Raw genomic sequence first — 26316 nt, 5'->3', positions numbered from 1 at the left:
AGAACTCCGTTCAGTTCATTATCTCTATGGCCCTGGATGATGTACTCAACTGCTTGGAGACTCAGTTTCCTCATTTTTTTTTTTTTTAAAGATTTTATTTATTTATTTGACAGACAGAGATCACAAGTAGGCAGAGAGACAGGCAGAGAGAGAGGAGGAAGCAGGCTCCCTGCTGAGCAGAGAGCCCGATGTGGGGCTCGATCCCAAGACCTTGAGATCATGACCTGAACCGAAGGCAGAGGCTTAACCCTCTGAGCCACCCAGGCGCCCCAGTTTCCTCATTTTTAAATTAGGAAAACCCAACTTTCTTCATCATGTTTTGAGGATTATTACAGATAAAACAGCAAGTACCCTGGCACAGTGCCTGACACCTACCATTTGGAAAATTACTATTCTGTTTGTTATAGGAGTCCCTGTAGGCTTAAAACGGGAGAGAAAAAACTCAAGGTCTTCCTTGATAATGTGTTTTAGATATTCGCAAACTGGCTGACGAAGAGCCACCAAGCCTAAACCTTAGTTATATACACATTTTGGATTTTACACTTTTTCTTAAAATGTGGGGGGAGAGAAAGAGGAAGGGGTGGGAGGGAGAGAGAGAATTCTGAGCAGGCTCCACGGCCAGTGCGGAGCCCGACATGGGGCTTATCTCATGACCCTGAGCCGAAATCAAAAGCTGGACTCTTAACTGACTAAGCCGCCCAGGCGGCCCCCTCTAACCCTGGATTTTAAAAACTTAGTGTGGGATGGGGAGACACAGATGGGAGACAATCCGACAGCCAGTTTAGAACTTCTTTCTGTTGGCAAGTGCCCACCTCCATGTCAAAATCCCACATACCCAGGCCCCCTTTAGCGAGGGTGTCGGCATGCCCTTGAGGAGTTGTAGGCCCTGGCCAATGGGAAGCCTGTAGGAAAGCTACTTGTTTCCAGAAGCAGTTTAACTGATATGGAGGGGCAGATGATGAGAGCCAAAATGACACATCTTGGCTCTTTACCAAGAGCTGGCACTGCTGAATTAGTTTCTTCTGTAGTGCCCTGTTCTAAGAGAACACTTGCTACCCTGGCCTGTAACTGTTTGTGTGTCTGTCTTCCTCTACTAAGTTGAGTTCCTCGAAGGTGTCAGAAAGCATGCCTATGGAGACTAGGGAAGGCAAGAATGACCCCAACAGTGGAGAAGCCCTGAAAGTGGGGCTTAACCCAGTGCTCTGAGAACTGCTCTTCTTTCCAAGTAGGAAGCTGGAGTGGTGGCCAGGGAAATGCTTCCCTGCGAAGACTCAACAGTCTGGGGATGAGTTCTGACCTGCAGGCTCTGTCCTTACACTGAGAAAACAACCTTCTTCCTCCCACGGCTCCCAGGGTTTCTGCTAAGTAAGGGAAGCCAGGGGAGTCTAGGGTCAAGACAAGTGTTTTTAATTACTGATATTTAGAAGATGGTCGTAGTTTGCTCCTTAAAAGCTAGATCATGTGCTTAAAAATAGAAAAATGAACTAGGAAATTGGTTGCTATTCATTTAGGTCTAATTTTTGAATGGTCCAAAGGCAGGAAGGCTCTAGCTTGAAACGAATTTAAACCGAGTTCAAGTTACAGAAGAACAAATGAGTTCTAAGTTTTGCTGAGCAGGAAACATCATCAAGAAGACGAAGTTTAAATAAAGTGAATTTGTTATTGTCAACTTAACATAGCACACATGTTCATGATTTCGGTTACTCAGAATCTATGAAGATAATTTTCAATGCTCCCTGTTAAGACTTAGAAGGTTCTGATGCGAAAGTGTCCAAGATGAAAACCTGTGGCCAAGACACAACTGCGATTTTCTATAGCATAAGCTTTCTGTGTCAGAGCACCTTCAAGTCTGATGTGCAGCTTGAGGCTGTCATGCTCTGGGGGCCTGGGGCTGGCTGACATTCTCCCTGCTATGGTTACAGTTTGGAAGAGAAGTTGATGAAAAGAACCAAGGTTGGGCCGCCTGGGTGGCTCAGTCAGTGAAGTGTCCAATTCTTGCTCTTGGCTTAGATCTTAATTTCATGGTCATGAGTTTGAGCCCTGCACTGGGGCTGGACATGGAGGCTACTTTAAAAAAGAACCAGGATTATGGAGTCCTTTCCTGAAGGCTTGGGAAGAAGGTGCATTTATTTGCTTGCTGTGTTCCACCAAGCTGTCAGTCACCAAAGTAATGATGGATATGGGATGCGAGAAAAGGCACTCCGAGATGGATGGAGGAATACACAGAGTGAGCACCACTCAAGATTGCTTTAAAGGTCACAGAGCTGTTCAAGGTTGCACGAGTATCACCCAAGTCCTCATTCCCACACTCTCGAGACTAGTACTAGGTAGGGCCAGAATGACTCATACCAAGAAAAGACTGCTTTTATCGATTGTGGGGACCACCTATCCAGTAACATAAAAGTGCAAAACGGGATGAGAAATCAGGTGATTCTTTTGGGAGAAGAGTGATTTGGGAACTAGATTCTAAACTAGGGAGGAAACAAACAGCCCTACAGGATGTGTTCCTGGGCAGGACAGGAAGAGAAGCCTGATCTGCAGCTGTGTCTCTTGACCTTGTGTTCAAACAGGAAGGTTCACTGCCTTCCCCTACATAACCAATCTAGATCCTATAGCTCTATGAGTATTTGTTCTCATCACTTTCTGTCTGGGGGCTGTCTTCATTTTTTGTGGCCTTCACAGGTGAGGCCATTGTGTTCTTTCCAGAGTCCCTGACACTTCCTACATTTTGACTATTTTAATTTTTTTTTTAAAGATTTTATTTATTTATTTGACAGACAGAGATCACAAGTAGGCAGAGAGGCAGGCAGAGAGAGAGAGAGGAGGAAGCAGGCTCCCCGCTGAGCAGAGAGCCCGATGCGGGGCTCGATCCCAGGACCCTGAGATCATGACCTGAGCTGGAGGCAGAGGCTTAACCCACTGAGCCACCCAGGCACCCCTTGAATATACTATTTAAAATGTTATATACTATTCAAAATGTTAGATGGCTTTCCTTTGTGAATGTGTGTATATATTTTTTAAATTGTGGTAAAATGCACATAAAATTCCCATTTTATTTTTTTAACGATTTTATTTACTTATTTGACAGAGAGAGACACAGCAAGAGAGGAAACACAAGCAGGAGGAATGGGAGAGGGAGAAGCGGGAGCCCAATGCGGGACTCGATTCTAAGACCCTGGGATCATGATCTGAGTGGAAGACAGATGCTTAACTGACTGAGCCACCCAGGCGTCCCTATTCCATAAACTTAACCACATCTACAAGGTCCCTTCGCCATGTCAGGTAATGATATTCACAGGCTCTGGGGATTAGGACATTCGGCCCACCGCAGTCTGCCCTCGGGCCTCCAGATTCATATTCAGCCGGCACCCCTATAGTCACCTCAACCCAGGACCGGATCCCAAATCTCACCATCTAAATCGAGTACAGGTGAAGACACTGGATATGACCCATTCTGGGACATACTTCCTTTCCAAAGGGAAACAATGGAAGGAAAAAAAGGAGTCATCACTTATAATCAATTTAGAAATCCAGCTGGGCAAACTCCCCAATATTTCAGATCTGAGAACCCTGTGGTCATGGCGCTACTGAGCAAGCCTGCCTTTTCTCAAGAAAGGTAGCGTGTTTGCAGCTGAGTCGTTTTTAGTCAACCTGCTTCCTTTCTCTAGAATTCTGGGCATCTGGTGGACTTCTTCCCTTCCACACTCTGTGTTTTTCAGGCCAAGCTGCAGTGTTTCTGCTGATATGGGCACTCTACCCACAGCCAGTTCCTAGAAGAGCCCACCTCTGCTTCGGGCTTCTGCGGAGATGGTTGAGGGGTGATGCCTGAGACTCCTGGAGGCTCCCTGGTCTGCCTGAAGGGATCTGAAGGGTTCCCCCTTGACCTCCTAAGATCCTTTCCAGGACTGAAGACTCTGACATTTGGAACACATCCTTGGTCTTCTCTCCAGGAGCATGCTTCTCCTGACAGCTGAAGTCTTAATTTTGGGGTCTTCTGTCACCTGAGCAGGATGGGAGTTTCAGAAACAACCAAATCCTGTTCCTGCCCCTCAATCTCTCCTGCTCACACATTTCTCTCGCCATGCTCAGCCCGCAAGTTTCCTCAGCTACATGTCCAGACCCATCATCTATACCTTCTGCTTTCTGCACGACTGAGATGAACCAGCTGAGGTTCCTACCGCCGACATGAGAACACGCTGTGCACGCACTTCTGAGTCCTCATCTGCGGCTCTGTCTGTGGGGTTTCAGGTATTCTCCAAGGCAATTCTGGCTTTGCCCATAATGCTCCTCCCTTGCTTCTGAGCCCTCAAGGGGGAGGTTTCAAAATCCATATTTCTACTAGTTCAAGGCAATCTAGGCTTTTTTCTACCCTGGTTTTCAAAACTGCTCCAGCCTCTACCCATTGTCCAATTCCAAACCTACTTCTGCATTTTTAGGTATTTGTTACAGCAGCACCCCACTTCTGGCCCCAAAATCTGTGTCAGTTTTCTACTGCTGCTGTAGCAGACCACAATTTTATTAGCTTAATGTAATACAGTTTTTTTTTTTTTTAAAACAAATGCATTCTTTTACAGATCTTTTACAGATCTGTAGGTCAGAAGTCCAGCACAGGTCTCCTCCAACAAAAATCCAGGTGTTTTTGGGCTGTCACCTGCTCTGGGAGAGAATCTATTCGCTATTCCTGTGGGCTGTCAGCAGAATTCATTCTATGGGACTGTGGGACTGTGATACCCATTTTCTTACTGGCTGCCAACTGAAGGTTGCTCCCTGCTTCTAGAAAGAGCCACATTCCCTGGCTCAAGGCCTTCTTCCTCCATCTCAAAGGCCAGCAGCAGGCGGTAGAGTCCTCACATCTTTCTGGGTCTGTCCATCACTGTACCTCTGACCACAGAAAGGCTCTCTGCTTTTAAGGAGTCATGTGATGAGACTGGGCTCACCTGGATAATCCAGAAGCATCTCCCCATGTCAAGGTCCATAACCTTAATCACATCTGGAAAGTCCCTTTGGCCATAAAAGGTAACAGGCTCACAGATTCCAGAGGGCAGTGACATCCTTGCGGGGTCATTAGTCTGCCTACCAAATCTGTGGTAAAGGACAGCTGGGAAACCATTTGCTCAGATTTCAAGTCCCGCTATGCCACTTACTACCTGCAGGATCACACGCAAGTTTCTTAGGATAAGCCTGTTGTACCGTTTTTGTAAAATGACGGTCATAGTACCTACTTGTGCTGGACACTGGAAGACTATTCACTGCTCCTAACAGTCATTTCCCATGTCATTCTCTTAGTAATGAAACCCACTCCTCACTCTTTGAATTTAAGTTGGACGTAGAATCACCCAGATAGAGATTACATATATATGGTGTCTGCCTTGAAGCTAGGTTGTGGCCACATGACTCAGTCTAGACCGATAGGGTAGAAGTCACAGGCACCGACGCACGGACACATACACACACACAGCTTACAACTTAAAAGATGCCTGGCTGGCAGCTTTGTTCTTTCTCCTTTTCTATGGGCTGGAGTACAAATGTGGTTACACTCCAGTCACCATCATGTAGATGAGAATACCACCTTCGGGAATGGGGAAGCAATGTGATAAAGGAACCTGGTCTCTGAGCGACCTCATGGGAAAGATCTGCCTGGCAAGGCTGGGCCATTATAGGAGAAAGAAATGGCCTTATTTAAGCCAACGTATTTAATGAGTTAATATTTGTAAAGTGCTCAGCCACACAGGGAGTGCTAAACGGTAATGGTGCTTATTATTACTGATGGCATTATTCTGCATTCTGGAGGCTATTATTTTGCTTAATGTCTCAGGCCACTAGTGTCCTATAGGAAACATGGATATAAGCAACATTAGTACAATCTAATCTAGTTAAAATGTGTGATTTGCTTATTTGTTTGGATCAGAAGGAGAAGACGAATGAACATTTACTGAACTCGTGTGCACCGGGCACTGACTCCAGGACCAGCTCTATGAGGCTGGAGAGATAACAGAGATAACAGAAACAGAGGGGGTTACGGTCGCTTCCCGAAGTCACTCTAGATCTGCGTGGCCCCAGAGCTTCCTCCCCACGACACTCACTGCCCTCCTTGGCCAAAGGGCAGGCTAACGGGGGAGCTGAGAACCAGCTGCAAGCCCCTGCGGTTACTCACATGGAGGTTCGGTACTTGATGTCATCTTTCTCAGCCAGCTCTTCACAGGTGAGGCCATTGTGTTCTTTCCAGAGTCCCTGACACTTCCTACAGGTTTCCTGGGGATAGAGGAGAGACACAAAGACAGCTCCTGGTGAGGAGACACCATACAAGCTTCTGTTCAACAACAGGAAATGCAAAACCACCCTCATGTGGCTTGAGTCTTTCCTGAAGACGGCTCTCCCCTTCCAGCAGGGATATTTCTAAAGACATCTCTCAAGAGAAAAGATAAGAATCATGAGAAGAAAGCATGGGGGAAATTTCCTTCTCCTTAGAGCAAAAAAAAAAAAAAAAAAAAAAGAAAAAGAAAAAAAGGGGGGGTTCCCCATCACCCAATTGGTAAAAGGCCTTCTAAAATGCCAGGAGCCACCTGAAAAAAAAAAACAAAAAAACAAACCCACCAAACACGGCAGACAAGACTTATGTGACTGTGAGCTTTTATTTTATTTTATTTTATTTTATTTATTTGACAGAGAGAGATCACAAGTAGGCAGAGAAGCAGGCAGAGAGAGAGGGGGAAGTAGGCTCCCCGCTGAGCAGAGAGCCCGATGCAGGACTCGATCCCAGAACCCTAAGATCATGACCTGAGCCGAATGCAGAGGCTCAACCCACTGAGCCACCCAGGTGCCCCGAGTTTTTCTTTTTTAAAGATTTTATGCATTTGAGAGAGAGAGGGGGAGTGAGAGGGAGAAGCAGACTCCCCACTGAGCACAGAGTCCAATGTGGGGCTCGATCCTAGGACCCTGAGATCATGACCCGAGCCGAAGGCAGATGCCTAACCAAGTAAGCTACCCAGCTGCTCCTGATCTTGGGTTTCTAAAAATGAAATACCGTAAGCTGCTTGAGGGCAGGGTCTATTTGGATCTCCTTAATTTTTGTAATCCCCGTGCCCAGTGTTCCAATGTTGGCCAGACACAGATTACATCGGTTGAACTGAAGAATGGTCTAGATTAGGATTAGTAAGTCCTTATGAGAAATATCCGCCTCAGTCGTCCCTTACTTGTAAACACAGATATCAAACTCCACAGCTTAACCCCATCTATAAACCTAGTTAGAAAAAAAAAAAGATTTATTTATTTGAGAGAGAGTGCGAGTGAGTGTGTGAACAGGAGGAGCAGAGGGAGAGGGAGAGGGAAACTCAAGAAGACTCTGTGCCAAGCCTGACACAGGGCTTGATCTCATGACCCTGAGACCAGTACTTGAGCTCAAACCAAGAGTCGGACGCTTAACCAACTGTGCCACCCAGGCTCCCCTATAAACATGAATTAAAAAAAAATTACTACTTTTTATTCTAGAAGCTTTCCTACTTTACAAAATTTATATGTGTCAGGAACTATTTCACATCCACAACAAGAATTTAAAGAACCTTTAACCCAGGGGCGCCTGAGTCGCTCAGTGGGTTAGGGCCTCTGCCTTCAGCTCAGGTCATGATCCCAGGGTCCTGGGATCGAGCCCCACATCGGGCTCTCTGCTCAGCAGGGAGCCTGCTTCCTCTCCTTCTCTCTCTGCCTGCCTCTCTGCCTGTCTGTCTCTGTCTGTCAAATAAATAAATAAAAAAAATCTTAAAAAAAAAATAAAGAAACTTTAACCCAATTAAATTTCCCTAAGTGGAAATTCAACCTTAATAAGTATAATGAAGGAAAAGTTAGGTGTCGTCAGCTTTAACTGGGAACCTGATCTAGTCTCCGGAGGGGAACGGTGAAGGCTTGAGGAAGTGGAGTCTGAGTTCTGAAAGATGAGTCAAAGATAGCGAAAGGAGAACAGCATCCCAGACGGAGTAAAAGAAAGAGAATACTCTGGCAGACGAAGCTGGGCAAGTCTGGTTCCCGTGCTGGACTGCAGAGAGTGAAAACAGGCCCGGTGAAGCCTGCAGAGACCAGGCCATGTGGATGCGACCATCAGTCTGGCCTTTGTCTTAAGGTTGCCAGGAAGGCCTTAGGAAGTGTCAAGCATGGAAACACCATTACCAGGTATCTGGTTTAAGAGATCACTGTGTGTGGACAACAGCCTGGAGGGAAGAAAGAATGAACATGTCAAAGACACTCAGGAAACTGAGAAGGTCACCCAGTACAGAGCCTGAGAAGGCCCAGACCAAGGAAGTGGGCGAAGGCAGGAAGGAAAGTTTACTGACTGGAGAGAACTCAGGAAGGTGTCAGGATGACTTCTCGGTTTCCGGTTCGTGCAACCCAAGACACAGATGGAGCCTGCAACAGTGGAAAAGGTCTGGCTTGTCCATCCGTGGGACACCACTGGTGATGTCTGGTAGTGAGCTTGAGGGATTCAGTGTTTCGCATTTGGGAGTGGCCGGGTTAGGGGTCGCCTGAAGATGTACTAGATTATATCCTGATGTCAATTCTAGAAATACTCCCATTGGTGTATTCGCCACTTCATTACTGAATTTTCTCTAACATATACTGCCGAGATGACTCAACATGGCACAGAACAGCATGTACAGTATAGACGGTACCATTTCTACAGAACAAAGGTGGAGGTGGTGGTGGTGGTGGTGCTGGGGGAGAACACAGCGACCCTATAAAGTGAACCTGGAAGGTTACCTAGGAAATTGGTAGTGCTGCCTGTTCTGAGTGGCTGGAAGGCAGGGGTGAGACTTCTTACTGCAGGCTTATATCATCTTTTGAATCTTATACTATATACATGCACTATCTAATTAAAAAATAAATTACATTTAAAAAGATAGACAAGGGGTGCCTGGGTGGCTCAGTGGGTTAAAGCCTGTGCCTTTGGCTTGGCTCATGATCCCAGGGTCCTGGGATGGAGCCCCACATCGGGCTCTCTGCTCAGCAGGGAGCCTGCTCCCCGCCTCCCCCACCCCCGCCGCCTGCCTCTCTGCCTGCTTGTGATCTCTCTCTGTCAAAAAAAATAAACAAAATCTAAAACAAAAAAAAACAAAACAAAAAAAACAAAAAACAAATGAAGCAGACTGCTGGGGGAGCTAAGAACCTGAACAACTCTTTGATGGATCTGACTGTAAACAGGCTTCAGTCAGCGGAACGAGGCAGGTGGGGGTAGAGATGAGCCCATTAGAAATTCGATATCACACACCACCGCTTCCAAGGGCTATGATGTTCTCTGGTCCCCTACCTACATTCCCCACCAGTGAACAGAGGCTACATCAGTAGTGACTTCATTATTACACACCAAAATGTAAAGCAGCCCCAAACCTGTTTTTAAGAGACTTTGGGCCTGACTATTCTGGGAAACCGGAGGATAAACAACAGCTGGAGAATAGATGAGCTGGTACCCTAACCTTCTGAACAATACTAGCCTAGCCACCCCCACCAGGAATGACAGCTTGACAACAAAGCGTGGCATTTTTTGAGCATTCCTGGTGATGCAGTTATTAATTCATGGGACCTTCTTCGTAAGGAAGAACCCATTTTCTAAGGGAGACACGGTTGTGAGAGAAAGCTGGCCTGGCCAAATGGAGTCACTTGTGAGCAAGAGGACGCCACTGCTCACTTCCAAAATCACAGCAATTCTCCGGCAAATCCAGGGGTGGATTTTCAGCCACAGGGTCCCAGAGAATAAAACGGAAATGTCTTTTGAAGAGACTAGCTAGACATTGAAACCCATAATTAACGTAAAGCAGGAGAATAGCAATCTGGGTGAATTTACAATTTGGAGCTTTCTGTGTTGTTTCTTTAAAACGCATCGTTCTCTTATAAACACAGTGTGTATTTCTCTGAATTGTGATTCTCTCAAGCACAGCAAGGCTTTGCTCCTAGACTCAACAAATGCTTTAACAACATTAGGCACATTTCTAACACAAAGATAACTGCGTTCTTCAAAGTGAGGCTAATGAGAAGGTTCTGAGGACCATTTGTAAGGCGGCGTATACGCTGCATGCAACTTCCCAACACCCTGCGCAAGCGCACTCCGGCCATCGCACCTGATCGGCGCAGGGGTGGGGTCACTAAGGACTGCTGTGTGTCTGGGTTCTTCACAGCAAGAGAGAGATTCCTGGTCAAGTTTTACGGTGCCCTTTAGTCTTCAAGATGCATCAAGGTGTTCGGACTGCTCACTGAGGTCTCAGCTTTTCCAATATAAAGAAAACACTCCAGAGCCTCCCTTCATCTACTTTCTGCTGCTTAAATACTGTTCTATGGGCAAGGCAGGAGATTAAGCTTGGTTTCAGACGACCCTGTCAGAGAGCTGAGAGCTCTTCATTAAACAGCTTCCTCAAAGACCAGCGAACAGTGCCCCCGTCATCACCTCACCTCTGCAAAGCTAGCTTCCTGCTGCTGGCAAGGAACCCAAGAGAAGGTGAGACCAAGAGTCCAAGTCACCAGACTGTCCTCCTCGCTCACCACCCCTCCAGGCCTACTCTGAAGTGGCTTGGCTCTCTGTGCACCCTGCGTCTTACCTGCTGGACTTCCAGCCTTGTCTAGGGAGTGGAACACAGTAGAAACTGCTCACTTATTTTTAAATGGTTCCTCCAGTGAAACTTCTAGATCCACTCTTTAGGGCAGAGAAGTTGCTGACCTAGATATGGGGCATGAGGCTGCAGCTGACTCAAACAGAATCTCTGAAACTCAAGCTCTGCCATCGCAAGCACTCCAAAAATGGTGGGGCTCTAAGTCCCCAAACCTCTCAAATCAGAAGATGAGGCCCAGGAACCAGACTCTTCACAAATGCTGAGCAAACTCCAGGAGCCACAGGGCCATGTGTATTCAGACCACACCTGTCTCTCAATTGTCAAGGTCACCGTTTCTTCCCCACCTCCAGGTCAAGATGACAAATGGACACAACTTAGTCCAGCAAGAGACTGATCTTAAGACCATGAGACTGATGCCGGAATCCCTGAGAAACAGTAAAACCGGGCAAACTTAAAATTCAGCAGAATCGGGGCCTTTCCTTCCTTGAACTGAGGAAATCCGAGAACTTCTGTTTTTCCCAGGGTAAGGGAGCACACGGTGCGCTTCAGTGTAAGAGTGCGCACACATGCAGGCTTGTGCACACATAAGACAGCCAAGAAGAGGGGGAGGAGCTAAGTCACAAAGGAGTTCTTGGAGGACTTAGCAGCTTCATGGGACTGAATAAGACAAGAATCATGAGGGATGAGAACACCCAGGCAACGCATACAGTACTCCTCCCATCAGGATTGAGATCTCTCTGGGAAGTGCCTTCCCCAGCTCCAAGAGCCATCAGAGCCAAGTATCTAAAATGCAGAACCAGACCCCCAATCATTTCAATAATGAAATGAAACATAATGTTAATATTTTAATGAGCACAAAAGAATTTCACATCATTAAATAAAATTATTTTAAAGTATAATTTCATCCCACCCTCTTAAATTTTCTATATCTAAGTACGTTCTGCAATGTATGTTACAACACAAGCTATAAATAAAGTAGTTGGTTATAAATAAGTAACCAACACACACTGGGGGTATTCTCCTCTACATAGTTCTGATGCAGTGAGTAATCACAGTACTGTGCATCTCCTGCTTTAGATACTGGAAAGTCATGGAAGGGACCTAGACAGGCCAGCGATCTGTCCGGGGGCTTGTTTTTCCAAAAGCTTTGATGAATGGAAGAAGCCAGACCAGAGGTGGGAAGATGGCTGAGCAGCAACTAGAAGAGTCTATGGAAGAGAAGAGGGTGAGAGAAGCCTGCAGTGATTCTGGGCTTCCGGCTTATGACACCGCTAGGCTGCTGGAAACATGAACTTGGATCAAGTGATGCAGGAGCAGCCGATCTGAGTGACGGTGGGAAGAGGTGCGAACATAAGTTTAATTTTAGACTAACTTACTTATTCTTTTTATTTATTAATTTATTTGAGAAAGAAAGAGAGCAAGCACACCCACACACGAGTGAGGGAGGAGGAGAGGGAGAGAAAGGATCCCAAGCAGACTCCGCGTTCAGCACGGAGCATGATACGGGGTTTGATCTCACAACCCTGAGATCATCCAATTAAGAATTGGACACTCTACTGACTGAGCCACCCAGGCGCTCTTATTCACTCCTGATACTGTCCTATCGCTTGTCACATGCTGTATGAGATGCTGGGGATAGCTATAAGCAAGTTAGACTCAATTTCTACCTTTTCTTTTTTTAAAAGAAAGCTCTATGCCCAATGTGGGGCTCAAACTTATGATCGTAAGAGATCAAGAGTCATGTGCTCTATCAACTGGGCCAGGCATGCACCCCCCGTTACTTTTTTTTTCCCTAAAGATTTTATTTATTTAGGGGCGCCTGGGTGGCTCAGTTGTTAAGCGTCTGCCTTCGCCTTGGGTCATGATCCTGGGGTCCTGGGACTGAGCCCCGCAAGAGGCTCCCTGCTCGGCGGGTAGCCTGCTTCTCCCTCTCTCACTCCCCCTGCTTGTGTTCCCTCTCTTGCTGTGTCTCTCTCTGTCAGATAAATAAAATCTTAAAAAAAAAAAAGATTTTATTTATTTGAGAGAGAGAGAGAGACGGAGGGAGGGAGAGATAGAGCATGCAAGTAGGTGGTGGGGGAGGAGCAGAGGGAGAAGGACAGGTAGACTGTGCTGAGCATGGAGCCTGTTGCAGGGCTTGACTCCATGACTCCATCACACCTGAGCCAAAACCAAGAGCCAGATGCTTAACTGACTGAGCCACGTAGGTGCCTCCACCCGCCCTGCAACAACCCCTTGAAGTGTATGTTTTAATGAAGAAGAGAAATACGAAACAAACAGGACAAGGCTGCAACAGTGATGGGAACATTTCAGAGGAACAGCACTAGGTGCTCTAAGGGCAAAACAGCAGTTACAGTAGCTTAGAGACCAAGAAAGCCTTTTTGAGGATGTGACATGGAAGCAGAGCCCTGAAGGGTGTTGCAAAGTCTGCCAGGAAGGGGGGAGGGTGCGGCATGTGAAGGCTCTGATGCAGGAGAGGACCTGTCTCATGGCAGGAGCACAGAGGAAGTTGGTTTGGCTGGAGCTCAAGGGGCAGGGCTTGGAGTGGCCAGTGAATCCTGCTTCCTGCTACTTCCTGCTGCAGGCACTGAGGCTGGAAGAAGAGTCTGGAAAGCCAAGGCGTGGGTGGGAAATGCAATGATCTGAGTTACATTTTCAAAAGATCATGCTGTTTGCGCAGGCAGGGAATGGGTCCCAGTGGTGGAGACTAGATTGTTGGATCCTACAGCCATCTCCCCACTAAAACTTGGGCCAAGTAAATAACTTATAGGGAAACAAGCCCTGGGGTCTGGATTTGATTCCTGGCCAGAGCTCCTCAGAGCCCTCCACCAATAAGGCTACGACCTACTTCCTGAACGAAGCTGTGCCAACACTGAGCCTGGCAAGGAGTAAGGCCGGCCTGTGACTGGGGAAATGGCAACGGGCCTATCTTTTCTTGTTAGGAATAAGAGAACCACTTTTCCAACATGGCTTCAGAAAAGGACTTTATTTTGACAAGCAGACAGAATTTCAGTTTTGGCTCTTTAGATGAGTTGCCCACTGAAATGCTGTCTATATGTATGGGAGCATCATTTAAAAAAAATACATTTTACTTTATGCCACGTTTTTATTTAAATTCAAGTTAACATACAGTGTAGTATTGGTTTCAGGAGAACTTAGTGATTCACATCACTTACATACAATGCCCAGTGCTCATCATAACAAGTGCCCTTCTTAATGGCCATCACCCATTTGGCCCACCCCAATCCACCTCCCCAAAATTTCAAGTAATCTCTACACCTAACCTGGGGCTCAAACCCACAACCCTGAGATCAAAAGTCATACACTCCACCAACTGAGCCAGTCAGGTGCTAAGGAAGGGAACAACTTTTTCCTCTTTTTAAAAAAGATTTAGGGGTGCCTGGGTGGCTTGCCTGGTTAAAGCGACTGCCTTCAGCTCCGGTCATGGTCCTGAAGTCCTGGGATTGAGTTCTACATTGGGCTCCCTGCTCAGTGGGGAGTCTGCTTCTCCCTCCAGCCCTCCCCCTCTCTGATGCTCTCTCAAATAAATAAAATCTTTTTTTTTTTTTAAAGATTTATTTATTTGACAGACAGAGATCACAAGTAGGCAGAGAGGCAGGCAGAGAGAGAGGAGGAAGCAGGCTCCCCACCGAGCAAAGAGCCCGATGCGGGGCTCGATCCCAGGACTCTGGGATCGTGACCCGAGCCGAAGGCAGAGGCCTTAACCCACTGAGCCACCCAGGCGCCCCAATCTTTTTTTTTTTTTTTTTTTTTTAAGATTTTATTTATTTGAGAGAGAATGAGTGAGAGAGAGCATGAGAGAGGAGAAGGTCAGAGGGAGAAGCAGACTCCCCAAGGAGCTGGAAGCCGGATGCGGGACTCAACCCTGGAAGTCTGGGATCATGACCTGAGCCAAAGGCAGTAGCTCAACCAACTGAGCCACCCAGGCGCCCCTCAAATAAATAAAATCTTAAAAAAAGATTTATTTATTTGAGAGACAGAAGACAGAATGTGCACTATTGGTGGGGTTGGGGGGCGGTTAGAGAGAGAGGGAGAGGGAGGGGAGAATCCTAAGCAGACTCTGTGCTGAGCGCAGAGCCCACCACGGGGCTTGATCTCATGACCGAAATCACCACCTGAGCCGAAACCAAAAGTCAGATGCTTAACCAATGGTACCACCCAGGCACCCCAGGAAGCATCTTGAACATGTGTCTTGAACTCACACATCCCTCCTGCTAACCCCCAGCACTGGCTCAAGGTTCCAAACCTGTATGTCTTCCACTACGCGGTGCTTTACACACACAGCTCATTCACATCAACTTGACAAGGAAGTACTGGACCATTATTTCCATTCTTTTTTAAAATTTAAAATTCATTTGTATTTTTTGAGGGAGGAGGGGCAGAGGGAGAGGGAGAAACAGAATCCCAAGCAGAGCGTGGAGCCTGATGTGGGGCTCAATCTCACAATCCTGAGATCATGACCTGAGCCAACACTTAACTGACCAAGTTACCCCTCCATTCTTTTTTAAAAAAGTAAATGAGAAAAGGAAGGCTCAGAGAGACAAATTAACTTGCTTAAGGCCATGAAGCTATGGACCCCGTCTGCTTGCTTCCAAATCCACTTGCTCTTTCCACCGTGTTCTCAGTGCTTGCCAGCATGGTGTTTGCTAGCAAGAACAGGTCATTGTTTACTGGAAAACCCAAGGGCACGAGGCTATGAGACAAGCCCTGAGGTTACAATGGGCATCTTGTGTGAGAGCAGATGAAAGCGCGGCAAAGCCGTGGAGAGCCAAGCGTCAGGGTCTGGAGGGCGCGGACAAGAAGCTGCAGCTGTGCAGGATGCCTGCTTCCCTGTGCTTCCTGGAGAGCTGCGAATGGCCCAGCAAGAGGCAGGGTGGGCCAGGATTAAGCCCGAGGATATCACTTCTTAATGATAATGATAGGAACCTGCAAATCACAGCAATCTTAGACTGGACACAAACGAGGAAGTTGCTTTTCCGGCCACCCCTGGCCAGCTGCAGGTCTGGTGGGGCACCGGAGGAAGTGTGTTTTTAGATTCCCATTAGATGTGCAAACGGGCTCAGTGGGAGTGTTCCGCACCAGAACCAAGTACCACTTACTTGGTCCTTCTGTCACTCAGCCCCTGGGCCTTCATTTGTACACACCTGCCACTCACTTCCCCAAAGGTGGCCAGGACAATGCTGTACAGAGACCTGCTAATGACAGTGCCTGAGACCATCATCCCTCCATCACTGCTCTGGGTGAAGTTTTATTCCCACTGAGACTGGTAAGGGAGACATTTCTGCGCTAAAAGGAAGAGTAACACTCTCCCTTTCCCTCCCTTGCCCCCTCAACAAACACCTCCTGAGAGCGAGCCCGCCACTTCGACCAGACTCTATTCCTAGTGAATGATCAATGAACAAATGAGGTCTCACTCCACACAGTCTACGTTCTGACGGACAAGTAGATGAAGGTCCACTCTGCAGGAAGACCACGAACACTCCGGGCACGAGTGGGGGAGGGGAGGCCGCCCTTTGACAGCGGTGTGAAAGACAGCCTTGAGCCTGGGTGGCGTTCCAGTGCGAACCTGAAGGGGATCTGGCAGAGTGGAAGCAGGGGGTGGCGGGAGAGCAGGAGAGGAGCTCAGAGAAGCAGCCCTTGGGGGCCTCATGGCTGATCCCCAGCTGGAGTCCAGGGCCAGCATGGTTGGCGTCCAGTCAGTGACACACGCCTAACACCCTCAATCTGGCAATGCTCTTCCGAGATGTCCTTTTTCTTCTGGCAACACCTATCCGTCAGTTCTCATTTCAAACACTAGGGGCTCTGCGAGACCCAAATGACCTGGGCGAGAGTTGGCACTCTTCCCCTGGACTCCTGGAGCACTTGGCTCCCACTCTGTAACAGCACTTCTGTCTTGTAATTATCTGATTACATCACATCTCCAAGGAGCCAAGCCCTGCTTGCAGGCGAAGACTACGCTCTGCTGATCACTACAGACAGACTTGGAACGGAAGGTTCAATTAATCAATTTTATATTTTGTGTCACATGGGACTGCACTGGTGAATAAACCAGCAGAATTCTGGATCACAAGGTGCTTACAGCCTAGCACACAAGGTCTCAGGTGTCTTGGGATTTCCAGGGTCATGCACTAGGTCTGACCCACACGAGGGAGTGAATATATAACAAACTGTGGAGATAAAGGACGGTGAACACAAAGCACATTCCTCTGCATGCTGGAGTTACAAATACACCTCCCACCCTTGCTCCGGGGACTTCTGCATTTTCTTTTTTTTTTTTCTTTTTTTTCTTTTTTTTTTTTTTTTTAAAGTACAGCCCTTATTTTTTTTTTTTTCTTTAAAGATTTTTTATTTATTTATTTGACAGACAGATCACAAGTAGGCAGAGAGGCAGGCAGAGAGAGAAGGGAGGAAGCAGGCTCCCCGCTGAGCAGAAAGCCCGATGCGGGGCTCGATCCCAGGACCCCGGGATCATGACCTGAGCCGAAGGCAGGGGCTTTAATCCACTGAGCCACCCAGGCGCCCCGACTTCTGCATTTTCTATGTAAAAAAGGTATTTGAAATTTCTTAGTAAAATGAACCCCTTCCCCAAAGAACATTATCTCCTCCTTATCAGGTCTTCATATTTATAATCACGCAAAGTACAATGATGAGCTCACAAGAAAAATCAAGTTCTATGTAAGACACTTTCAGGAGGGGCTTGGTTGGCTCAGTTGGTACAGCATATCGCTCTCAAACTCAGGGTCATGAGTTCAAGTCCCATGTTGGGTACAGAGCTTACTTAAAAAAAAAATCAACTGGATTTAATAAAACTTAAAAAAAATCATCTTCATCATTATTATTAAAGATTTTATTTATTTGACAGATAGAGATCACAAGTAGGCAGAGAGGCAGGCAGAGAGAGAGGGGGAAGCAGGCTCCCTGCTGAGCAGAGAGCCAGCAGGCGCCCCCCCAAAATCAGTATTATTAAAAAAAAAAACAACAACCAAAACCCTTTCAGGTTAAGTCATTACAGCTTGTGCCTTAAGGACATAGGCTATGTCTGTCTTACAGTGGTTCCTTTCTTCACTCTCCCCTAATTCCCTTCCCCAATCCAATGCACAAAATTATAAAAACCAGTTATTACCAAGAAACTAATGGTCAAATGCCTGCAGATAGTGCCTGAGAAAGCACTCCACCTACTTCAATTCTGATGTTCTCTGTTGCCTTTCACCTATAACTTCAGTATGTGGAAACGGATCTCTCATTTTGGGTAGGTGCTTCGCAAACAGCAGTGCCTATTAACTCGTGCCTGTGAGAAAGTCAGGACTGAAAAATCCATCAGCCTGGCTCTCTCCCTCCACCACCCAGAGCTCAAGAAGGTCAGTTAGCACCTGAGGTCAGACCATAGGTTTCCAGGGCTTCCACCTACCAGAACACGACAGTCCAAGCCTGCCCGGGGCTATTTTTCTTAAAGAACACAATGCGAGCATTAATTCTTTTAATGATGTCCTGTAATTATCTGATGACATCACATCTCCATAAGAAGTCATGCCCTCCTTGTAGGGATTTCTTTTTCTCAAAGTAAATCATCCCTCTGAGGCAGAAGAACCTCCCGATTTCTTTCTCTCTTTTTAAGGATTTATTTGGGAGAGAGAGACAGAGTGAGAGGGGGAACACAAGCAGGGGGAGTGGGAGAGGGAAGCAGGCTTCCCACTGAGCAGGGAGCCCGATGTGAGGCTCGATCCCAGGGCCCAGGGATCAATCAAGACCGGAGCCGAATGCAGATGCTCAACAACTGAGCCACCCAACCTTCTGATTTCTAACTGCAGAAATTCAAATCTGGGCATGGCCAGGCAACACCTCTGGGCAGTAGTACTTAAGAAAAAAACCTCTCTGGGAAAGATTTCACTGTTCTTATTTTTTGAAGGTTATATATACATACACTAATTTTTAAACCTGTGTGCCTTGGATGCATATTTTCCCATTTCTAGATACAATCTGACTTTGAAAAAAGAAATCTCTAAACCTTACTCCTGCAGATTAGGAAGAAGCCAAGCATTCCTTTCCTTTAGATTCACTAGGATTAAGTGACAAATTGGAACGGGTGGCTTCGAATTTGGTTTCTGTGCTAATGCTGCCTCCTAGGGACAGAAAGCTAAAAAGGCACCAGGACTTCCAGAGTCACCCTGCCCGGTAGAGGGCAATGCTTGAGAAATCCAGACTGGGAAAACCAGCGACATCCTGATCACAGTAGTCTGCTCTTTCACTCTGCTATGGGGATCAAGACTTTTTTTTTTTTTTTTTTAAAGATTTTATTTATTTATTTGACAGAGAGAAATCACAAGCAGGCAGAGAGGCAGGCAGAGAGAGGGGGGGAAGCCGACTCCCGGCTGAGCAGAGAGCCTGATGCAGGGCTTGATCCCAGGACCCTGGGATCATGACCTGAGCCAAACGCAGAGGCTTTAACTCACTGAGCCACCCAGGCACTCGGGGATCAGGACTTTTGAGATAAAGTGGGATGTAAAGACCTTCTGGAGTAAAACTAAGTTTAATTTTACCTTTACCAGAGTAAGAGAAATACCAATCCCCTTACGGAGTTATTCAAATACTGATTTCACTGTTTCTCACGAATGCCCATTTAATAGGAACAAGATCAATGCCAGGGGGTGCCTGGGTGGCTCAGACAGGCCTCTGCTTTTGGCTCAGGTCATGATCCCAGAGTCCTGGGATGGAGTCCCGCATCAAGCTCCCTGCTCAGCAGAGACCGGGCTTCTCCCTCTCCCTCTGCTGCTCCCCCTGCTTGTCCTCTTTCTTTGTCAAATAAATAAATAAAATCTTAAAAAAAAAAAAATCAACGCCAGGAGGTGGGTATTTATAAAGAAATTTGGAGACAAATAGGTGAGTTCCTACTAGGTACTATGACTATTGCTCTGGGCACTGGGGAAGAAAAATGAATAAATATAACCCCTGCCTTCATGGGAGTTACCGGGGGTAACTCCAGTTTACTTATTTATGTTAAATAAGTAAAATATATGTAAGACAGGATTTTATGTGCTAAGGAGAAAATTACAGGAAGGAAGAATATTCTGGGGTGCTGAGGTACACAGATATTTCACGATTATAAAGTGGGTGGTTGGCGAAGACCTCCCTGAGAAGGTGTATTTAAAGAAAGATTTGAGGAAGGTGAGGAAATGAGTTTTGTGATGTCTGGGGTAAAGCATTCCAGGCCACTGGAGTGAGGTGGGAAGACCAGTAAAAGGAGATCACCTGGGAGGTGACGACGGGGACTGGTGGTGTGTGCCCAGAGTAAAGAGAGGTGGATTTGAAGAGGATTCTCTCTACAAGGGTTTGAGTAGGTGAGTCCCAAAGAACCCCTCTGTGCCCATACCCTTTTCATGGAGAACCCTCCTGCTGTGAGCCATCCTGTCTGCCTCTGAGAGGGCTGAAAGGGCAGGAGGACAGGGGTCGTGACTAAGCCAGTCCAAAGGGGTTTGCCCACAGGAGATGCTCAACACAACAGCACGAGTTTTTGGAACCAGAGTCCCTTAGAGCTATGATGTTTATACTCTGAATTGCAACACACTGGTGGGTTGTGAAATCATTTTAGTAGATTATGACCAGTGTTTATTTGTTCATTTATTTTTCAAACTACAACAGAGAAGATGATACTGGGGTGCACTCCACATGTCAGGTACCTGTTCCGTAAAACTACTGTTCTGGTTATATAAAAGTATATTTCCGTACACAGTGGTTTTACGGTTTACGGTAGGCCACATTCAAAATAGTTTGAAAGCTGTTAACTTGGCATTCATTCATTCATGAACCAAAAAGGTTTTTTTTTTTTTTTCAAAAGATATTTTTCATTTGCACACGTGAGAGAGCAAGCGAGCACACAAGCTGGGGGAGCAGTGGGCAGAGGGAGTAGTAGGCTCCCTGGTGAGCAAGGAAACCAGTGCGGAACTCAATTCCAGGACCCCGGGATCATGACCTGAACTGAAGGCAGACACTTAATGGACCAAGCCACCCAGGTGCCCCCCAAAAGCCTGTTATATAAAAAAGACTGACTTACTTGAGAAAGAGTGCCCGTGTGCTGTGGGGAGTGTGGGGCAGGGGTAGCAGGGGGAGAGGGAGAGAGAATCTCAAGCAGACTCCCTGCTCGGTGGGGAGCCCAACAACACGGGGCTCAATTTCACAACCCCAAGATCATGATCTGAGCCAAAGTCAAGAGTGGCATGCTCAACTGAGTGACCCAGGGACCCCAAACTAAAAAGTTTCTTTTTAAATTTGAGAGAGAGAAAGAGGGAGAATGAGTGGGGGTCGGGGGGCAGAGGGAGAGGAGAAGCAGACTCTCTGCTGAGTAGGGAGCCCGATGTGGAACTTGATCCCAGGGCTCTGGGATCAGGACCTGAGCCGGAGGCGGACAATTAATGGACTGAGCCACCCAGGCGCCCAAGGAGAGGCTCTTTCTCAATAGGGGCTCCCAGGAAACACTGTGTGGAATTTAAAAACAGCCCCACCTCTGGTTTACCCTGGAGCTACTGCTTTCAGTGAGAACATTGCAGAACAACAGCTTTCAGGAGGGCTCACAGCAAAGCCCTGTATTAGAATCTAATAATAGACCATTTCAAACTTCGAAAGTAAACACTGCTAGGACTTGGGGAGAAAGAAGACCAAGCACATCTCATCTTTGCTCACTGCAAGGACTACTCCTGGGCTTCCTGGAGCTTGTGGGAAACTTGGCCTGGCAGGAGCAGCCAGCAAAGCCTGCTAGCTCTTCACTGCTCGGACTCCACAGTCACCAAGCCCCAGGAGCGGCTCCAGATTTCAGGCAAAACCTAAAGACGTTATCCCCACGGTATGCTTCTGGACCACATCTCTATTTTCACGTCATTGGCGGACTAGGCAGGCGTGTTGAGGGGAAGCAGACAATAAAAGTACAGTCTCCCTGGGGCCCAGACCCCAGGGAGAAGTTACCCTTCCTCTCAGTGTTAACATGAGAAATGTTGCAGCTTTTCTGGGGAAGACAGACAAGTGGCAGGAGGGCTCAAGGAGCAACGCAGCGAATCACACAGGACACACAGGATGTGTGATCGAAAAGAGCACTCCAGCCTCAGCCGCAGCTCCCACTAATCTGAGGAATGGGAAGATGTTACCTGAGGCTAGAAAAAGGGAAATCAGGAATGTGCCAGTCTGACCACACTCCAAGGGAGAGGGAAGGGCACTGGCCAGCTCGAGCATCTCTGGCCTTGTCACAGCTACCATCCTGCAGCAGTGACAACTGGCCGTGGGCTCCCTCTCAGATGTGCACATAGGGACAGACAGCATGTGCTGGAGGGCCAATCTGAGTGTTTATGTGATTGTTCTGTGACTGAGCTAGCATTCTGGTTTCTCTCTCAATCTCAACGTGTGGATCTGGTTTGGGTCAGTAGGAGGAAATTCAGCTTCTGGACCAGTAGTGCCAGACACACCTGTGGCCCTGGCACTCACTTTCTGTGTGCACAAGACTCACCAGGGCTGCTGATGAAAGATGCGGATCCTGACACTGGGGTCCCAGGTGGGCCCAGGAATCTGCATACAGACCAGCTCCTGGGGTACTGTTACAGCAGGCTTATAGACTGTGTTTGGAGAAGCCCCACCCGATTACAGCACTGCCTCCCCGTGAGGCCTTGCCTTGGTTGCTTTCCTCTGCGACAGTCATGACTACTACTCCCTCAATGATTTGGTTTCCCACAAGGGAAAAGCAAATAAATGCTAATTAATGTCCCTTACCCAACAGCCTACTCCATGTCCCTTTACGGATTCCCAAGTAGATAGTATATACACTTTTGCCACTTTTTCCTTCCTTGCCGAAGTCAGAAAAAGAAAAAAAAAGTTTTTTGTACATACTGCCTGCTTTTATCTTAGTCTAGGTCTGAGAATGTGCTGTGAGGCAGCGAAGTAGAGAAACTAGGCCCTGCCACTCAGGCCCGAGAAGCAGGGATGAAGGCCATCGTGGCATTCCTGTGCATGCCTGGTCTGGCAACAGAATTTTTTAAGCTGGGCTTAAGAAACAAAATACACACTCACACACACAAAATTGTATATATAATCAATATATGAATATTAATATATATATTAATATATATTTTATTTGACAGAGAGAATGAGAAAGCACAGGCAGGGGGAGCAGCAGGCTCCCTGCCAAGCAGGGGGCCCGATATGGGACTTGATCCCAGGACCCTAGGTTCATGACCTGAGCTGAAGTCAGACACTTAACCAACTAAGCCACCCAGGTGTCCCTGTAAAATATATTTCAAAATGCAATGAAAAAAGAAACAGACCAGGTGGCTCAGTGGGTTAAGCCTCTGCCTTCGGCTCAGGTCGTGATCTCAGGGTCCTGGGATCGAGCCCCACATCGGGCTCTCTGCTCAGCAGGGAGCCTGCTTCCCTCCCCCCACCCGCCTCTCTGCCTACTTGTGATCCCTCTCTGCCAAATAAATAAGTTAAAAAAAAAAAAAAAAGAAAGAAACAGACCTACAGCACACACCATTCATGTGAATGAGAATCATACACGCTCACATTCTATTTTCTCAAGGCATACACACATTTGGGGACACATACAAAATGCTTAAAATGGGCGTCTAAGAAATGGAAGTAGGAGAAGGGATTGAGACGAAGAAGAAAATAAAACAAGGGGGGTCTCCCACAGTTGATTCTAATGCCGTACCCGACAAAGGAGTGTGGCTGACTCAGATTCCTCGCCTTGGTTCCAGCCCTCACTCCCAGACTAAACACACTGCCTGCCCCCTACATCTTGGGTTCAAACTGCTCTAACTGCCCTTATCCTCCCTAGCTTTAAAAACAGGTATAGAGGGGCGCCTGGGTGGCTCAGTGGGTTAAAGCCTCTGCCTTAGGCTAAGGTCACCATCCCAGGGTCCTGGGATCCAGCCCCACGTTGGGCTCTCTGCTCAGCAGGGAGCCTGCTTCCTCCTTTCTCTCTGTCTCTCTGCCTATTTGTGATCTCTGTCTGTCAAAAAAAAAAAAAAAATCTTGGAAAAAAAAAAAAGAAACAGGTGTAGAAAGACTGGATTAGCGTCCATATTCACGAATCAGAAGGCAAAGCACTACCAACAGGGCACAAGCACGTAAGTACAGGTGTATTTGGGGGTGGATCTTTCGCTAATGCTTCTATTTTGGTTAGGTTTGTGGATTTACTTCATTGACTTCATCTAAAAACGACTCAGTTTTAGAATTTGAAAAACTCTGAAAAAACTCTGAATAGTAAAAAATCAAACTTGTAAGAATTAGCATATACTCAGAAGGATGGGTCCCAGCAAGTGAGAGGACCTCATGGAATCTCTGAGCCTGGGATACACGTGGTTCTGGATCTCCTGGACAGCTTTATACATATTAGGACTTTGCGGTTTTTTAAACCACCTGGGATGGAATTCTTACAGGCTGGAACAGAATTCAATCTTTTCCTGATTATGCACAGTTATGGTCCTGTGGTACATCCACGACTCTGAGCTGTAAGCAGGAAAGCCACTGGAGTCTAACAAGGTGTTTGGGCAGTCTGTCCCTATCCCGAATGTTGCCAGGCCACTGACCCCTTGGAGTCTTCCTGTTTAACTAGATGGTTTCTTCCCTGCTTTCAGGTGACCCCTTTTTGCTGCTGTTTCTATGCTTACCTGACGCACTTCCTCCTTCTCCCCTTCGATCTGTTAAACAGTTGAAAACCAGACAACTAAGCATTTTAGAACTGGGTCTCAAATAAGAATAGAATGATCTGAAGGCAAATCTCTAGTGTTCCGTCGGAGGACAGAGCATCACAGAGTGTGATGCTAACTATTCTGGAAGCTTCAAAGGCTTTTCAGATTAGCTCCTGCTACCAGTTCAGTGTGGAAGATGAAAAAAGGGGGCTGTGGAAAATTCTTCTCAAATATGATTATTGTAAAATCTGCTCTGGCTTGACCTTTCCTAACCTGATTATCTTCACCTACTAGGCCAACATCGTGGCGGGGATGGTACACTCTGTCTTGGCAGACAGGTCTGTGGGGACTGTGGGGGTACTCGGTCAGTCTCTTCACCTTGTATTGTTTCTCTAAGGGTGGATCTTCCAGTCCAGGCAGAGTGCCATTCAGACCAACACCAGTCTTTAGTTATGGCGGTGGAGAAAGGTGCATATCTTTCTCAATTTGCCAGATGACAAGCTTCCCTCTGGCTGGGACATAGTCAGTTCTCATCAACAGGCTTGCTCATGAAACCCAGCCCATGGGGTCAGTGCAGTGGGAGACCCAGGCATGTTACAAGTCTTTTGAGATCTGGTGCCCAGGTGTCATTAAGTTCACCCGTTTTAGGAGTCCGTGAACTTTAATGAAGCCCTCTCTCAAGAAAAGAAGACTTAAAGACAGTACAGAGATGCGGTATCTCGAACTGTGACAGCAGACGTGTGTTTACTAATGGGGTTAATCAAATGGGGCCTGGATTTACCAATGCGGCCTGCATTTATTCTCTCATTTGAGAAAATGGGAGAATAAGCTAGGGATTTATGACCCACCTAAAACACCCCACAAAATAACCCTAGTGTAGCTTACCACAATTCTAGGTAAGTCAATAACTTACCTTTCCAAAATGAGGGCATGTTTTCCCCCAGGACTCAAGAATGGAGTTACTCTTGAAGAAAGCATGACAGGTTTAAAGATCAGGCAGGGGATTTCTGAGAACTGCCTAGGAGGTATGGTCTGAGCCCAGGTGTGGGAAGCTCTGGCATGTGGAAGGCGATTAAAGACACAGCTTGGATGAGATCACCGTGGCAGGTGGGGACAGATGCACAGGGGCACAGGTCAGAGCCCCAGGGTGCTCCAGGAGTGGTATGCAGGGCTGACAAAGGGAGGACCAGGAATCTTCTCAGTGAGGGGGTCATTAAAGTACTAGACTGGGTTTCTAAAATGGGAAGATGACAAAGGAAAGAGGGAGCAAGAGAAATGGATATGCACCAGGGACTGGCAAGCTTTATCTTTTGGGCTAGTTTATAACTCTATATCCATCTCTCTCGGCCTAAGTAATGAGGCACATTTTTCCTACATTTCTCTGGTGATATCTTGTAAAATTCAAAACAGAATTTCCATCATTTTGTAGTCCTAGAGTGACAGAATCCAAAGCTCTTGCAAATGGTGAGCTTCCTGGAACCAAGAAAGGTACAAGTAACTGACCTAACTCTGAGCCCCATCCAACCACTACCTAACACTCAGATAATTTCTGGCTCAAATTAATTACCAATGATTTAGAACTGCAACATTCACAAAATGTAAGATCACAAGTTTGTAGTAGCAGTTTCCCAGAACCACAAACTTCAGCTCTAACCAAACAAGGAACTAGATAGACATTCAGGGTGGAAAGTATCAATACGCTCTTTCTGGCAAAGCTGGGCTTGTCCGCAGCCGTGCTGGGGAGTGGATGTGTAAGAGTGGAGCCTTCATTGAGTTGTTAAAAGTGGGTTACATGATATGATCCTTCTTGATACCGAGATTAAACAGTGACTTCTGGAAAACTTAGGGACAGGAGAATAGGTTCTTAAAAGGAGTGGCAGGGGTCAGGGTGGGAAACAAAGCAGACAGTAAGGCAGGCGGGGGAGGCACACAGCATTCCACATTCTTTCTCTGCAGCAGCTGCTTTCTCCCTGGCACTCCCGGACAGGCCGTGCGCATCTGCATTTCTCTATCTTCCCGATACCCTCCCTGCCGAGCCC

General features: G+C 47.0%; 1 protein-coding gene across 1 annotated transcript in view; it reads right to left on the bottom strand.

The window, feature by feature from the left end:
• The window catches only part of RNF216 (ring finger protein 216), a 143142-nt gene that overhangs the window by 16222 nt on the left and 100604 nt on the right, over positions 1-26316 (bottom strand). Inside the window, exon 16 of the mRNA XM_080829829.1 lies at positions 6155-6252. Coding sequence (XP_080685955.1) covers positions 6155-6252 — 98 coding nt within the window. The remainder of the gene's footprint in view (positions 1-6154; positions 6253-26316) is intronic.

Source organism: Martes martes (genome assembly GCF_963455335.1).
Source record: "Martes martes genome assembly, chromosome: 18".
Taxonomy (NCBI): domain Eukaryota; kingdom Metazoa; phylum Chordata; class Mammalia; order Carnivora; family Mustelidae; genus Martes; species Martes martes.
Note: the sequence above shows the minus strand (reverse complement) of the source record. Positions and strands in the feature narration are given on the sequence as shown.